The 18,354-nt window shown below is 40.4% G+C and overlaps 1 protein-coding gene across 1 annotated transcript in view; it reads right to left on the bottom strand.

Annotated features, from left to right (window-relative positions):
- Window positions 1-7,848: 7,848 nt before the first annotated feature.
- LOC109401721 (vesicular glutamate transporter 1) overlaps window positions 7,849-18,354 on the bottom strand; it is a 222,338-nt gene continuing 211,832 nt past the window's right edge. Inside the window, exon 8 of the mRNA XM_019674313.3 lies at window positions 7,849-9,441. Within this exon, the coding sequence (XP_019529858.3) occupies window positions 9,046-9,441 (396 nt within the window). The 3' untranslated portion in view covers window positions 7,849-9,045. The remainder of the gene's footprint in view (window positions 9,442-18,354) is intronic.

Raw genomic sequence — 18,354 nt, 5'->3', positions numbered from 1 at the left:
GTGTATCCAGCTTTTTACGCTAGCCTACCATAAATTTTGAGTCACCCCCCTTTGACAAATCTTGCCGACACTATAAATTTTATTATGGTTCAATCAAAGCAATCTTCGTGGTGTTGGTTTTGATTGTTGTAACACGTCAAGAATTTTCATTTCTATTTACATTTGTACAAAATCAATCTAATTTTACTGAATCCTTACATGTAATCTAATTATTTTTACTATTTATTTTAGGTGGTTGAAGAGCTGAAAACGGTAACTGCTTGGGCAACTGCAATAGGTTAATGGAATACAATATCATATTTTACATTGGTTTTACCGAAAATTGTGCAACGCCGAAGACGCCGAAGACCGTTCATCATTCAATCACAATTCCAGCGCAGGTTCCACCGAACGCTTCAGTTATACCTATTTTCAAATTTCTGTTAAATTCATGTTGATTTTCGATCTGAATTCTGTCGTAAAATAAAAATGGGGCTATTCCTTCTAAACTGGACCGAGAATGGGTACAATTCAGGTAGGGGTCCATCCAGTCTTTGGCCCGTTGGGGCTCGTGAAATTACGGCGAGGTATAATGGGAACTAGCACGTCATTTTGCAAGTAACGAGTTTCAAGCTAGCAAGTTGACCAGAAACTATCTGGACATCGTCCTCTGCTGGATGTGTTGTATTCGTGCTGTATGGAGAATTAAAATTATATCCGGCATGTTTTGAAATTTATCAATTTATTCCTTTGTTATTCATTTTACAAATTTGAACTATAGTGCATCTCTTTTCCTTGAATAATTACCGCAATTATTTGCAAGACTTTGCTTCGAACAAAGCAAAATAAGGCTACTGAAAACTACGCCAGAATTGGTAATAAAAATTATGGCCCTAAATTATAATTTTAAATCTTGGACATGGACTGGAAACAAACGGGTGGTTTTCGGGGCCTGTGTGAGTTTCGTCCTGTTGACTGTTCGTTTAAGTTTTAATAGACAAGGAAACAATTCAATGTAGAGTTTTGCGATCGCCGGATTCCTAAAATTAAAAAAGGCAAGTTATTAAAGAAAAAATAAATCTATAAATACATAAAAAATGGCTCGCAAAAAATGTTTAGTCTGCACACACATTCAGTGAAAAATTTTGACAGTAAAATCAACAAACTAGAATTCCTGTCTACTTGGATCAAACCATAAAATCTGTCGGCAAGAATTGTCAAATTTGAATCACCCCTCGCAGTTTTATAGCCAGCGTAAAAAGCTGGATAAAAGTGCGCAGAAATTGAGTAAGTGCCTTCAGTTCACTATTTCTTCGATCTACGCTAAATAAAGTGCTTCGAATATACCGAGTTTATTTGATACAATTGCGCACTTTTATTTGCGATTTCGCACTTATGACAACTTCTACGAGTGGTTGGCAGTTAAATAGACCGAACTAAGATTTTCTGTTCCACCGGCAAACAAAATAAAACTGTTCTATGCATTGTTTCATATCTCGCAGCATTCGGAATGGGAATCGATCCATTCCAAATTAATTCATATTTGTTGCTTCTTGTTATTTGTTGTCGTTCGCCTGGCGACTACCTTTCTTATATTGGTAACTCCTTCAGAAGAAGCGCTAGAAATTTACTCAAAAAGTTCATTTGAAAATAACATGGCTCATCCGGGAATTAAAAAAAAAACACTAGGGGAAATTTCCAAAGGAGTTTCTTGGTGAATTTCCTCCAAGAATAATTGCTGGTCACAATACTGCCCATAATCACATATGAGTAACATTCGACAAAAGAAGGCGTTGGAGAAAATGGAGCCCAAAGATTCAACTTTTAATAGTATGAAAATGAACCTAAATTTTAAAAATTTCTCATAAATTCGTAATCAATCATTTAGCAATATTTTTTACTACAGCACATCTTATATACTAGATGAATTGTCAGAAAATAAATCGGACCTGTTTATGATGGATGCAACGCTTGAAGCCAGCATATTTTTCCAGTGTGACTGTTATGCGGTTACATTGGTCAATGAGACAAAATTACTGGATATTTTTTTTTTCATAAATCCTAGAACAAACTTGAAATTTTTATTCAGGTAGCCGAAAGTACCTGTGATTTGATGGTGATTCCCGATGTTAACTCAATACCAGCAAAATATGCAAATGTTACAAAGATGCAGTTATGGGCAGAATAGGTCAACTGAATGATTACAGTAGTGATATCTAGTATGTCCCCAACAGGGGAAAAATGCAGAAGTTCATCTACCTGGGACCCCCACAGGGATATTTTCCAGAACTCCTCACAGGATTGATTCCCTCTGGGTTTCCTACGGTGATACTCTAGCAATACTATCAGGAATTTCTTCCATTCTTCCTGGAATCTCTCCTGGGATTCTGTCAAGGATATCTCCCTTGATTCTTCTAGGTATTCTTCCCAAAATTCCTCACAGAGTTCATCCAGGCATTTTTCTTAGGATTCCTCCAGTCCTTCAGTCAAGGGACTCCTCCCGGGATTCCTCTGATGATTTCTTTCGGTTCTAGAGACTTCTGCACGGATTCCATACAGAATTCTTCCTGTGATTACTTCAGGGATTCCTCCCAAGATTCCTCCCAGAATGCATTTAGTGTTTCAACTTGGGACTCTTTCAGGAGTAGGGTACGTGTGCTATCATTAATCTCACGTTCCCATATTAATCTTATTCGAAAACAAGCGATTACGGCACCGATTGATTCCGTTCTTTTTAGGGATGTAGTACCGGTAGTACCGGTACCGAAAATACCGATATTACCGACCAATTTTTGGTACCGAAATACCGGTACTAACTGAGCCTTGGTACCGGTACTTCCGGTACCGCGAAATCTCTCCCGAAGTGTTGAAATCCGGTCATTAGTAGGACGGATTCCAATATGCAATAGAAATATTAAACAAAACATTTAAAACCAAGTACTTTGACAAACAAACATTTCATGTGTGTAACATTTTTGCAAATCCAGGATATCATAATGATTGGTTTGATGAACGTTCAATTTTGGAAATGGATTTACTAGCTTAGAATAAAACTGGTTAGATAAGGGTTTCTTGTTATTTCTTCTGTTTTTAGAATCCGTTGATAGCATCATAAAGGAAAAAATAGTTAAATCTTCTTCTGTCTTCTCCTCGCAGCTATCTGATTTTTGTACATGTAAGGTTGTATCTGTTCCATTTTAGACTGACCAAGATACTGCCTGCGCAGAAGCTAATCAATAGCTCTGAAATCAGTTTCATACAACTAATTTCTTTCTATCTTTTTATCAATCCATATTTTTTGTTTAATTTATTATTTTCTGGGTAGCTTTCAAGACATTTCTGAAAACCGGAATTCACGAATGTCTGTTAAATTGTAGATTTTCTGTGTAAATTAGATTACTCTTCATCTTAGTGAAAAATTTCCCAGTACCGGTATTTTACCGGTACTACCGGTACTGTTCGCTCCAGTACCGAAATACCGGTACTCACCGAAAGTGGTCGGTACTGCGACCCCTAGTTCTTTTTGTTTTCATGCGTGCTCACTTCTAACAAAAAATACAAAAATATGAAACAAAACAAACAACGCTTCAATCCTTTGTTTTTCGTAGGATGAAAACGGGAGCCACATGCTTAAGAATGGAACCAATACCCTATTTGCCAATTTTTTTTTCTAAGGATTGCTCCAGTGATTTTTTTGTTCGGATTTCTTCAGGTATTCCTCTAAAAAATTCCTCCAGAGATGTCTTCTTGCATTCCTCTCGGAATATCTCTCAGGCTTCGTCCAGAAACTTCTTTCAGAAATGTTTCCAGAGATCCTTCCAATATTTTTTTTTTCTGCCAGTCCAGGGATTAATCGCAGATGATCCAGAATTCCTCCCAAGATTCTTTCCAGGATCCCCTCGGGAATTTTCCAAGAATTCTATTAAAACATTCTTTCATGGATTCCTACCGGAATTCCTTCCAATATGTTTCCAAGGATTCCTCTCGGGATTCCACCCAAGATTCGTCCTTGGATTCCTCTTCGGATATCTCTGGGATGCTTTTCGTAATTTGTCATCAAAAGGATCCTTCCTGGATGAATCCAGGTATTTCTTCCGGGGTTTATCTTAATTTCTCCAAGCATCCCTTCCGGGATTATACCACAGGTTCTAAGATTTCTTCAATGAATAATTTTCTTTTTTTTTTACAGAGATTGCTTCGTGGGTTCTCCCAAGTTTCAATAGAGATTCCTCTGGTGATTTTGCCAGTGATTTCACAAACTTGTAATTAGAAGGCACGAAATTTTGCTAATTGACAAATTGAGAGATGAAATTTGCGAAAAAAAAAATCGCGTTCCGGTGGGATTCGAACCCACGACTCTGTATTCAGCAGACCGGTGCTTTAACCAACTAAGCCACAGAACAAGTAATGATTTATTCCGTAGAGTCAAATTCCGTAGAAGCCAAATTTTACTGACAAAAACCAGTCATGACGAACAAAAAACTGTCAAACTGTCAATATAACTCAAAATAATTCTATGAGGGCATCCTTTCGAGAAGTGCTGAATAATTGCAACATAATTCTTTCGTTTATATGTTATTTATGTTAATGCTTCATTTAAAGATTACTCTGAGTAACCCTGATATAAGGGGAAAAACCCTGAGTGACTTTAAAAGTAATCTTTTAAGAATTCACCCAGGAATACTTCAATAAGTTCAAATAAAAATACCAGCATAATTTCTCTGGCAATGTTTCAATGAATTCCAATTTAAAAACTCCATAATATTACTTCAGAAATTACACAAGAAGTTTCTCCAGCACGCCTGAACGAATTCTCGCAGGGTTTATCTTAAAAATTCTAAAAGGAATTTTCGGAAGAATTTCACGACAAATTTCTAGAAGAAATTCTGAAGGATTTTCTGGAAAAATTCTCGCAGCTACTTTTGGAGAAATATTCCGGAGAAATTCTCAAGGGAACTTGCGAGAAACTCCCACAAGAATTTCCAGAGTAGCTTGTGCAAGAGTGCCCGGAGGAACTAGAATTATCAAAAGAATTTTATGGAAAAAAAAAATCGGAAGAATTCCTGAAGGAACTTGTGGGAGGATTTTACCGAATAACCTAAGAGTTTTTTCAGGATTTTCTGGAGGAACTTCCACAAGAATTACAGAAGAAACTTTGAGTGTAATTCCCCGAGAATCTTCTGTAAGAATCTCTGGAAAAGCTTTATGAAGAATGGAGGAACTCCCGGAATTACTTATTGAGAAACTTAAAAAGCTCACGGTTGAACTCTCGGTAGATTTTTTTTAATACCACTTGAACATATTATTGGATATTTTTCTAGACAAATTTGCGAAAGGACCCTAAAAAGCTTTCGAAAAAAACTCCTGGAAAAATTCTCACGGAACTTCAAAAAAAAAAACATCTTTTGAAAATTCCCTTAATTTTTTTCAGGATATTATGCAAGAGTTCCCAGAGGGCCTTTCAAAAGGATTGGCAAATATAAATTCTTGGAAAAGTTTTGAGAATAATTCTTCAATGTATATCTAGCGGAATTCCCGGATTTCTGAAGAGTTTTCTGAAGATTTTCTGGATGCATCTTTGGAGAAAGTTTGGAAAGATGTCACACAGGAACTTCCGGAAGTATTCCTTGGAAAACTTCACGGTCGAACTTTTGGAAGAATTTTTTGGAGGTATCAAAACTCGAACAAATTTCGGGATATGCTTGCGCATGAATTTCCTGAACATCTTTCAAAGAACTTCCGAAAGAGCTATTAGAAGTATTTATGAAGGAGCTTCTGGGAGAGATAACAAACGAATTTCTACAAAATTACCGAAAATACTTCAATAATCCAGGCAATTTCAGAAAAGTTTTCGCTGGTTTTCCAAAAGTATTACTAGTGGAACATCTATAGAAAATCCCAGAAAAGAAAATTCCGGAGGAACTTTTGAAAAAGTTTAAATCAGGAGGAATATCCAGCTCAAATTGCGGGACAAATTTGCGGTAGATATTCCGAATGAACCTTCTGAAGAGTTCTCAAAGAAACTTGCACATGAATTCACCTGGGAACTTACATAAGAATGTCCATAAAATCTGGCGCAAAAGTTCGCAAGAATTGGTAAAACTAAATTCCTAGAAAAAAATTGAGAAGAATTCCCGAAGGAATTACCGGGAGAATTTATGCATGGCCTTTCGAAGGAACTTCAAAATTGTCTTTTGAAAATTATCTTTGGAGGAACTTTGGGCAGAAGTCCCAGAGGAACGTCTGGGTCCGGGAGTATTCCTTGAGGAACTTCTAAAAAAACTCAGGGTCGAATTTCCGGAAGAATTTTTGGAGTATCACTCGAACAAGTTCCAGGAAGTACGAATTCCGAAAGAACTTCAGAATGAATTTCGGAAGAAGCTTCTGAGAGGATTCTTATGCGATCTTTCAACAGAGTTTCCAGAGGATCTTGAGCAAGAGTTCCCGGAGGGCCTTTCAAAAGAATTGGCGAAAAAAAAATCCAGAAAATTTTTAGGTATAATTTCAAAAGGAATTTCTAGGACAATGCCCGGATGGCATTTTGAAAGAAATTTTTAAATGTCTTTTGAAGATTTTCTGAAGAAACTTCATGGAAAATTCCCGCAGAAAGTATCTACGAAGTATCTCCGCAGGAACTCCTGAAGAAGTCTTCGGCGAAACTTCGGAAATTAGACACGGATGAACTCCCTGAAGTATTCCTTAAGGAACTTTTGAAAAAACTACCGGAAGAAGTTTAGGAGTTCCACTCGAACAAATTCCTTGATAAACTTCTAGAGGAAGTTACAGAAGAACTCTCAAATAAACTTACGAAAGATCTACTGGAAGAAATTACAAACGTATTTATACCAAAAGTCTCCAAAGGAGTTGCTACAATAATCCCCACAGATTTCTAATGCCAGAAAAATTTCTGCTGGAGTTTCCTGAAAAATTTCTAGTGGATGTCATACAACAATATCCGAAGGAACTCCTTGAGAAATTCCCGTTGCAAATACAAATGAGGGGACTCGAGTCCCCAGTGAAGTTTCATGAGAAATTCCTTATGAAATATCTAGAGAAATTCCTGGTCAAATTCCTAAATGAGTAGGTATAACTTGTAAGGACGTAACTTGTAAATTCAGTTTTGAATGAATATTAAACATCAGAATCCTCGGTGGAACTGCTAGCGAATCTTATAATGATATTCCTAATGAGACTTTCAGTATGAATAAATTCCCAGTATAACTCCTAGAGGATTTTTCAGTGCAACTTTTGTTGGTATGGTCAGTTAAACTTCTACAAAAAATCCACTGGAACTCATACGGGAATTCCTAGTGGTGGTTTAATTCATAAATGGATTTCATACATAAACTCCCAGTGTAACTTCCAGAAGAGTTCTCAGTGGAATTTTTAGAAGAGTTCCCATTCAGCAGCAGGCGATTGACCATTTGTTCAAGTCTTTTTTTTATCTGTATTAACAAGATTTTTAGCCCTAGGCTAGTTCATCTCGGGACCCACGCATTACTTCCCTTCCGAAGGAAGTCTCACATTTTGTAGTCAAGTTTTCTAACCATCACACCAGGTCCGCTCCACTTGTTTAAGTTCTTCAAGTCTTGTATTACGATAATAATAATTAAAATTCTGTTCATTTCTACCAAAAATTTGAACGAACGAACAGTAACAATAATAATCTCAAGTGAATGGCGCGTCGCACTGCTCTGGCAATGGAGGTCATTCATTCGACACAAGTCGCTTGCAGCAACAACCTCGACTCGTATCAGAAGAGAGAAGTGAACTAAAGTTGGATAAGCGAAAATTCGCATCTCTAGTTGAGATTAATTTGGATAATAAACAATAGTAATTATTTTTTCCGATTTGGAAAATTACACGTTCTCAAATTTTACTATTATGCTGTCGTGAAGATCTTTCAATTCCAAAACCAGATGGAATAATTAATAAATAATTAAATTCACTCAATATCAAAAATCCATAAACTACTGCATCTGAAACATACCCCCATTCACACACATCCTCGCACAACTCGAGTAGGATTCTCAACAAAACTCTTGTTCTATGTCATCTCTCGCGCACCCACGCAGCACTACTACTTCATTATTTGTCCTAAATTGTGCAGCACAAGCCGCCTTCTGTTCTGAAAGCAGCTTCGTACCATCTCCTTCTACCTTTTGTTTTGGATCTATATTAGTTCTCTACAGTGTACAGTGTTTGTAAATTGACTCTTTTAGTTGAAAGAAATGCGCGTATTTTACAAAACCGAAAGCGTACTCCCCCGTCTGCCGTTAACTTAACATCCCAACATCAATATTCCTAAATATATGACTTTATTTTCTCTGTTTTTGGTGGTGGATGTTGAGTCGATTACCTGATTGAGAAGGGGTGGATAGTAGATAGGTCGATTTGCAATCGCTCTTAGAACTAGTGTCTGTTGGAGTAATGTACAGTTTGTATTGATTTTTTCGTATTTTTTAAGTTTTTTTTCTTGATCTAAGGTTGTTTATGTTAAGCTTAATTCGTGCTTTAGGTTAACAAATGCGCTGCCCTAATTACATTGTATGATTCGTTATTATCATTTCACAGCAATATTTACATTTTTCATTTTGGGTTAGTGATTCTTTGGTCACTATTAGTTTTATACGACGAATAATGAATTATTATATTTCTATAACTTTTTCTTAAATAATACTGATCTTACACCATCATTTGCTCAAGTATTTGTTGGTACTATCTAATTGTAATTGCTTAAGCAGGGTAACTTTCAATCCATACCACGTTATTTGTTGAATAATAAACCGAGATAATCTAATGTGATGTATATCTTTTACTGCAGGATGCTCAATAGTTCAGTTGAATCATATTGCAGTTCGTAGTTGTTCTCAACACACACCATTGTCTAACACAGATAATTCATTCCAGAGAGAAACTTGTAAGGAAACAGTTTTCTACCTAAAACCACAATAAACAAAGCAAAACCAGAATTTTTTCCACCGACTCACCCAGAAGGGTGACTCCTAATACTAACGACACTATCTAATTACAACTAAAGGTTACGGTTTTCTTAAGCCGCGCAGGTCAATACGAACGTTCGTCCGGATTGCCATGTAAGTAGGAGTCTTTTGCTTCCGGTTGCACTGGTTCTTCATTGATCACATTCGGATAGGCGAACGGATTACCTGCCACGTGCGAAACCGCCCCATAGCTCACAGTTTTGGTGGCGTTAATCTGCGCCGACGGGTCCATGTAGGGACCAGAGGCAGCCATAGCTGCTCCACCGGACCCATTGGCGGCATCGTTGAATGTCGTTTCCTTCTCGTACCCACTGGCCATCGGATCCCATGCCTTCTGCTCCTCGATGGTCGGTTCTGCCCACGGTTGCAGCTCTCCGGACGCAAATATTCCGTAGAAAGTGATACCCACTAGATGGACAGTCGCAGCTATCATGAACACTGTGGACCAACAGGATTTTGGCTGGAAAATAGACAGAAAACAACCGTTGATTAACTTATCTATCAGTGGAAAATCCCACCCAACAAATCTCCAATAGGGATTCTTCACATAACTCATAAATCTGTTACTTGTTAATAGACTGCACTTCAGTCACATGGCTTCATGCCAACCACGGCGACGGATAGAATTGCGAAGCCAATAAACGATCTCAAATATTTCAACCAACAATCTCAACTGCACAGTAGAGTCAGAACGAATGAAGGGTGACGTTCATCCTGACTCGGAGAAATCATTTCCGCTAAGGATTCCCTAACGAATGCTGTATCCAAGTGAGTGCGACCCCCTCCCGGTCGATATGTAGCACGGGGTACAACATAGCTCTTAGCGCAGCGATGAAAGGAATGTGAAACATGGTAACAATGTGGAATGTTCTAACCAAGGCAACCAGATCGACGACGGCGGTAGTATGATAGGGAGTTTATCGGGTTTTCTATGTACAATTGGAGCGGCAGACGGCTTCATTGTGCAAGAATGTGTAAACTTTTAGAATGCTAGTTAGATCGATCTGATGGAGTGGGGAATAAAAAATTGTCATGATTTGCGGAACTTTTGGAGTGGTTGCATCACAACTCGGTCCACAGAGTGATTTTTTACCTAAGTTGTATGATAAACCAGATTTTTCTAAGCTTTACAATGTGTTATTGGCGTTAGATGTGCACATTGTTGCATTTTTTTTTCTCTGCCAAAGCAAATGGACTTGGGAATACTATATCTTAGTATATCTCTCTTCCTCTCACTTTACTATTCTTGTACCCCTGAATGGCACAAATTTCCCAAATGAAGGAGAACGTGCCTCTGGATCCTACCTACTGATACATGATATGTACCCTGAATGGTGGCTCCGTCCAAAAGGTCGCCCGTTGAGAAGACATCGACGAGTCTGAAGTTGCTGGTGACCAAACTGAAGCAGATTGAAGCAGCCTTTATTGACACCCGTCGATTTTCCGAGAAAATTCAGGAAGCTGCTTACGCCTCCCAAATTCTCCATCGGTCGGATAAAATTGACGATTTTTGTTTGTCTAAACAGACCCCATGAACAAGGTTGTCTAGGTAATGTTGAGTTAAGAACCGTCTTCGGCCCTCTGCACAACCGTGGGTGCCCAGACTTGAAAGTAAAATCCTGACACTAAGGTACACCGGGGCAAATTGAAACGGGTGGGGCAAGATGAAACAGCGGGTTAACATGATGTTATCTTATGATGGTAAACAGCTTGAATGCCATAGCATATAGTTTTTGATTCAAACAATCTTTCAACGAAAGAAAAATTTCAAAATTGTATTGAAAACTATTTCAAAACTTCGTGTTTCATTTTGCCCCACCCGTTTCAACTTGCCCCGGTGTACCTTACTCTTTCCTTGACCCCCTAAACAACATTCCCATGGTCGCCAAACCCTTCGTTTCTGCGAAACCTCTAATAGGGCATTGCTTTAGAAAGGGGCTAGTGCATATTCCACCCTCAAGGTTAGCTGCGTGGCCTGCAGCCAAGAACATCGATGACTCGCTTATGGAGTCCACCAATGTAGCATGTCGGCACTTATCCGGTTTCCCGAGTGGTCCTTACCATTCCCTTTGTCCTCAGTGGGTAGGCAAGGTCGACACCACGCCTGCTTCCGACTGTACAAGGACTGATATCGCGTGCACAGCGATTTGACCTTCCTGTAAGTAAGGCCCTTTCAGCCAACACACAGCAGGACGTGCCGACAAGGGGCCTCCACCTGCCTCGACCTTGCCTGGAATCCCTTTACAACTGCGAGTTCGTATCCAATCCAGTAAGTCGACGCCATATTAGCAACGATATTAGAATGTTCTTCCCGCGGCAACTTAACCGCTGTAAGGGTTGATTTCGTCTACAGGGCAACGGTATAACCTACGTAGCCGACTCCTAAACCTTTGGCTACCTCTGCACTAGCCATTCTCCGAGTCCACGCGCTACTGCCTCTGTAGCTCGAAGATGATGTGGGTGATAGCCGTAGAAACCCTCGCAACCTTCAGGTACATTCCCCGCTGTGTCGATCATGCATTGGTCAATATGCCGGTGGGCCTCCGGGTAGTTTCCCCGCTTTTGGCAATAGAACCTGGCTCGGACTCTTCTAAAATTCTGGGAAAACTCCTTTATCCAAGCATTTATGCACAGCTTTATCCTGAATATCTCGAGAGCCTCTGCATTAGATACTTTTAGGGCAGGTTCATAAGACCGACGGGATCTGGGGCCTTTCCGACACTGAGAGACTTCGCTATCACCGTAAGTTCCACATCGGTGACGCGCTCCTGATAACCAGCGGCAATCCCCAGCTGTCGTACGAAAGACGACCAAGGACACTAGGATCATGGCGCGGAAAAAGCTTCTCGATGATCACCTCCAACTCTCTGGAGATTGCTCTGTGGCGCATCCACAATCGCTTGAGTCCCCCAGTAGGCTGATGGTTTCCCATTTCTATGGTGGACTCGCCTAGGCATGATCGCATCGCACGCACGCAAGAGCACTGCTCGTCGCCGTGTAAACCAAGTAGGTATTGCTCACGGCGGAGCGCCACCCTAAATACCTCTTCGTCGAAGAATTCCACCTTCGAGGGCTCCTACTGTTGTTGTAGTCGATACTGTAGCGAACCGCCAGGTGGTCACTGTGAGTGCAGCTACCATCTACTCTCCAGTTCGAACTACTTGTTCGGCCAGGACTGTAAAAAGTAACGTCAATTATCGAGTCCGCACCGATCCGATCTGACTCCGCTGGTTCGTGAAACGGCTCCCCCATTCCCAGGCACTAAAGTCACCCGCTATTACCATCAGCCTTCGCCCTGCCAGCACCGTCATCATACAGTCCAGCATCTGCGTGAACTGCTCGATTTAAAACTGCGGTGGCGCACAAAAGCTACAGAAGAAGACCCCGTTTACTTTGACCTAATGGGTAGTGGACACTAACTTCTGGACGGGGTATTACCCCGTCAACCCGCCAACCTTATCGCCGCCATTTTTCTGGACCCATCCGTAACTCAATTGCCGTAGCCGGCGGGTACTCGGTATGGGTCCACTATGATGGTGATATCCGTTCCCCACTCAGCAACCGCCTGGCAAAACTGCGTCACAGTGGTTCAGGTTTAGCTGCGTTATCTGCACTGTGACTTATTCATTACGGCTTTATTGAAGGCCGGGCACCTTGGACCACCATTTGGGTGCATGTTGTTTACGGATTTCCTGGAACAAATCCCACACATTGGTGGACTCATGCAGCCCTTATGGCCTTCAGCGTCGCATCGCCTGCACTGCTTGCTCCTGTCACGGCCTTTTCAGTCCCATGACTTGTGTCCTGGTTTCAGACACCTTAAGCAAATCCCCGGTGGCACATGAAAGGTTAGTTGGCATACTGACCAGCCCAGCCTCAGTTTCCCTGCTTTAACGGACTGATTTACGTCCGCCACAGGTAGCTGCACAAAGGCTACCTGTGTTCCTACCGGCCTCTTCCGTAGCCGAATGGCTGCGGTGGTTACCTGCACCTCGCACTGTTGCCGCAGAACCATGACGAGCTCTTCCGCTCCAGTGATCTCGCCTAGGTTTTTCACCTTTAAAGTCGCATCTGCTCTGCCAAGGACCTCTTCCATTAGACTTTTGTAGTCGGTGCCCTTGTGCTTCTTATCGCGCTTAAGCTCTAGGATCATTTCGCCCGTAACGAGTACGTCTGATTCTGCGCACGTCTTCTCTCAGATCTCACTTAGACTGTTCGATCTTGATAATGAGCGCGTTGACTTTCTCGCACTTGGCACACCTTCTTGGTTCGACGTCCCTAACCTCCTCTACTAGCAGTTTTTCCTTCTCCGCTGTTGGTGATTTGATGTAGCATGGAGAAGAATAAGAAGAAGAACGATGATGTTTTGAAAAATCCCTATCCTTATAACACAGGGGAAGATTTTAAAATGTCTCTACAAAATCTAAAAGAAAATCTAATTAAAAACGGTTCGATGTACGGTGTTAGACTTTGGACGGACTACAAATTAAGTACCTTATCAAGAATATGTAGTCCGTCCAAAGTCTAACACCGTACATCAAATCGTTTTTAATTAGATTTTGTTTTAGATTTTATAGAGACATTTTAAAATCTTCCCCTGTGTTATAGGGATAGGGATTTTTCAAAACATTATCGCTCTTCTTCTTCTTCTTAATGAAACATCAAATCACCAATACTTTCGTCCAAGGCGGGTCCTCCCCTTGGTTCACCATATTTTGTGGTAGCTAAGGGGCTAACAACGGTTGCAATCCCCTATTCCCTTCCTTCCGGGAAGGGGCAGCCTTTTCAGGCCCACCCTTCCCAGCTTCCTGAGACACCTGACTGGGGTCCGACTTGCCGGCATTACTGCGTACTAATGGGATCACCTCACTCGCCAGTAGTAGCCAACATCATACTAAAACGAATTGAATCAAACATACGCTCCTAATCCAACGAGGGCAGCACGCAAAAACGGCAACTCTCAAAAATGTGTTCGGCCTGCACATTTTTAGTAAACATCCATGCCGCACATGACTGTGTTGGAAACACACATTTTTTTTAAATTGCTCGTACGCTCACATGAGCATGTATTTTGCAATAATTTCGACATGGCAACCTCACTGGGTTTATAAACCACCTTCAAATACCGAAAAATATTGATATTTTGCAAAAATGTGAGCGTACGAGCAATTTGAAAAAATGTGTGTTTCCAACACAGTCCCTGTGCGGCATGGGCGTCACTCAAAAATGAGAGTTTTTATTTTAGAGAGAGCAGCATCCTAAGCTGCGCCACCAACTCCAACCATCGCATCGGAACCATTCTCGAGCATCATCACGAAGTACACACACTCACCCGAGCCGACGGAACAGCAGCAATCAACAGCAAGAGAGTGAGTGCCGTGAGATCCTGCCGTGAGAGCAGCAGCGAACGCCGCCGCCACCGCAGACGTCATCGACTCTCGTCACCCTGCGGTGATACAAAATGTCGAAATGTCGAAAAATGTCGAAACATTCCACGGGACACCATCTAGAATCGTGCCTTTGGATGAGAAGAACTATCTGTGAAAATTTCAGCTCAATCGGTGATTTTTTTCTCAGTGTGTAAAAACATTGTTCACTTTGGCAACGCACTCAAAGAAAACGAAAAAGAAGTGAGAAATTTCGAGCGTCAGGTCGGATTAGCTTTGCGACTATCTATTAATTCTGCACAAATGGTGTTAAAAAAATTTGTCGTTTCAAGAATTGGCATACTAGTACACTTCTGGGACCGCAATTTTTCAACGCTGAGCAGGGGACAGATGTGGCGGATTATGTAGGGTACATCAGAACCGAAAAAAATGGGAAAAAGTTTTTGGTGTGGCAAGCCAATTGTTCATGCGGCTCAAGGAGTTCTTCATATTTCACAACGGGAACAATTGACGGTGAAAATAACAGCGAGGAATGCATCAAAAAACGGCTTCTACCCATCTATCGAAAACATACGAATCCTGCATTGTTTTTTCCGGATCTGGCATCCGCATATTACGCTTCTTCTACACTACAGATGCTCAAGACGGAAAAAGTCGATTTCGTTGAAAAATGGCAAACTCCACCAAACTTCCCCTAACTGCGTCCTGCGGAAAGATACGGGACAATATTCAAGCGGCATCTCAAGAAATATGGAAGAGAAACAAGCTCTGTTGATTGCTTCAAGAAAATTTGGTCTGCGGCTCAACGAAATGCTACGGAGAAAGTTGTGCAGAATCTAATGGGAGGTATCAAGAGAAAAGTCCGAGCGTTCTTCAGAAATGCGAAGTAAATGTTCAAACTCACGTGAATTCGGCCACATGTATGTTGATTGTCATTAATAAAAAATAAACTTATGAATTTGTTCGAAAATATTTTTTTTCTATTAAAAAGCAGGTGTCCACTTTCTTTAATGAACAGTCCTTAGTTGATACTCTAAGGAACATCTTTATAAAAGACCATATCATGATAAAACCTAATTTAGTTGCTGTTATAGCTAATGATGGACTTCTGTTATAGTTAACGACGGACTTCTGTCTCCGTTTACTCTCGGTTGTTACAGGGAGCACGTGTTTGCCGTTCGAAACTTGCGCGCTACTTCCTATGCGGTCATTGTTTTAACTTTGATAAAACTAATATCTTGGATGAATTATCTAGAATAGACACTCGTCTAATAACTGAAACATTTTATAAGTATAAAAATCAAAGGGGACGACAATGCAAAAAATTTGCAAAGGGACTCTCTTAGGTTCTGGTCCGCATACAACGACCTGATTGAAAACTAAAAACACAGAGCACTAGCATCAATATGAAACCGGACGAATGAACAGAAAATAGAAACAGAAGTAAACAAATGGACAATGGATATAGTTCTGCCCCATAGAATGTAAGTTTTTGATATTATTTTATGTAAATTACATATTCAAGGAACCACCGCGGATGACCGGAAACGGCAGTAGGTCGAAACGTTCGGAAAATGCTAGATTTTCAATCATTTCTACCAAAAAAAGCCGACGAAAAACCCCGCAACATAATCAACAACGGTGATGATCCATATAGAACAAGTTGAACATTGCATCACTCCCCGAAAAAGTTTAGCTTCACCTGAACACAGCTAAATTTGTGCTGCTATATCTCGAAATTCTGATAATATGTAAAGGTACAGTCATCAGTCAAGTTGTTCTACGACCTTCCACGTTGGCATCACAATGGCAAGCAGTTTGGTTCGCAATTCTGCCGCTAGGTGACTCTAGTGAGCATGGAAAAAACAACATTTTTAACAAATTCAATCTCGTGATTCTGATGAGATAGAGAGTTCTAGTCTTCGCAAAGTTGTTCGGAAGGTCATGGACATAATAATGACAAGCAGTTTGGTTCGCTTGGTCTGATAATGAATCACTTGATTAATAAGTGAATCAGACCTGAATCACTTGGATTGAAATATCTCAGATCTGAATCATTTGAACATGATGTGAATCAGACCTGAATCACTGGGATTAGAGTGACTCAGACCTGAATCACTGGAACAAAAGTGAATCAAACATGCAAAACTTGAATTAAAATGGCTCAGACTTGAATCACTTGAATTTAAGAAAATCAAACATAATCCACATGAATATGTAGTGAATCAGTCCTATATCACTTGAATATGAAATGAGTCATACTCAAATCACTGGAATTTAAAGATGATCACTGTCGTAATTCTGCAAAGTGCTTTATCACTTGAACATGAAGTAAATTAGACTTTAGCCACTTCAATTAAAATGATTCACTGATTCGCGATGTGAAAGAACTGCGAACCAAACTACTTGTTTAGGGGCCATCCATTAAGTACGTCACGGTCCAAGGGGGGAGGGGGGGTTTGTGAAAGTGTGACAAGCAATGTATCAAGTATAGGGAAAACCCGTACGAAGGGGGGAGGAGGGGTTAAAAATTCCCAATTTTAGCGTGACGTACTTAATGGATGCTCCCTGATTATGATGCCAATGAGATTCAAAATAACTTTCTATATCATCAAGATCGAGGATTGAAGGAGTAGAAAATATTAAGTTTTTCATGGTCACTAGCGTCACCTAGCGGCAGAAATGTAAGCCAAACTGCTTGCGTTTAAAATGTCAACGACCTGCTGAACCACTTTGTCCAAAAACCAAGCTTTCTATATCAACAGAGTCGCGAGATTTTACTAGTTAAAATTCCCTCTTTTCAATGTTCACTGGCATTTAGCGGCAGAATTGTGAACCAAACTGCGAAAAATTATGATACCGTCGTTGGGGGTGACGAAAGGTCAGATGGGCGAGATTGGGCCAAAACATTATCTAAAATATCTCACCAAATATTGCGAATATGGTTCTACTCCATTACCCCGAATGCCATTACCCCGAACGCCATTACCCCGAATAGGCCATTACCCCGAAAGCCGTTACCCCGAATGGGCCATTACCCCGAACGCCATTACCCCGAAAGCATATTTTAGATGGGTTATTCTGATGATGGCTATTTTATATTTTTATTAATTTAATAACATTACTGACAGCTTTAATACCAGAAGATATCATTGTAAAGAATAACCTTAAAACATAATAATGGAATAATACGTATTAGAGATGATCTTGTATGAGATAGAGCTGTCAGCAAAGGTCCTTCAAATACTTGCTATCGATATTGGCTCACTAGGCCGAAAAGACATTTGGCCAAAGTATCACTAATAAGTCTAATGATCATTAGGCGAGATCAAATAATACAAATTGCAAAATAGGCCCGGAAAGAACATTTTATTGTTAGAAAAAGAATAAATCTTTAAAGGAGGAATAGACGATTTGGTAATAAAACTCTATAACAGTGTAACTTAAAAAAAAACATTCCTTAAATGTGAAAAAATGTGATTGATAGGTTTGCCGCCAATAAGGTCTGCAAGGATATAACTAGAAAGAACAGCATATAAATTAAAGAAGGGCAAATCTCCTATGGGACCATTTATAAACTACGTAGAGCGAATTTCGGTCACCTCGGTCCTCTCCCCCTTCTCATCGTAGACTTTTAGAAGACAATTACACCGTCTTCGGCCAGAGGCCGTACAGACTGTACATTACTAACATTAGACAATGGACAACACGTATAACACTCAGTGACCCAGTGGAGTATTTTCTGTTTTGACGAAAAGTTTTCCTCGACCGGAGCGGGAATCGATCCCACACTCCAAGGCATGTGAGGTACTTAATCGACTAACGCCGCTAACCGCTCGGCCACGAAGTCCACGATTTGTTCTTACAAAAATTTGTAAATTTGTATAGAGCTTAGAATTTGGATAGACCCTCTCCTACTTACATAGTTTATGCACGACCCCTATACATAAATCTGCAAAGGGCAGCATGGCTACCAAACAACTCTG

The sequence above is a fragment of the Aedes albopictus genome, chromosome 2, assembly GCF_035046485.1.
Source record: "Aedes albopictus strain Foshan chromosome 2, AalbF5, whole genome shotgun sequence".
In the NCBI taxonomy this organism is placed as follows: Eukaryota; Metazoa; Arthropoda; class Insecta; order Diptera; family Culicidae; genus Aedes; species Aedes albopictus.
The sequence above is the reverse complement of the archived record's forward strand: the minus strand, read 5'-3'. Positions and strand labels throughout refer to the sequence as shown.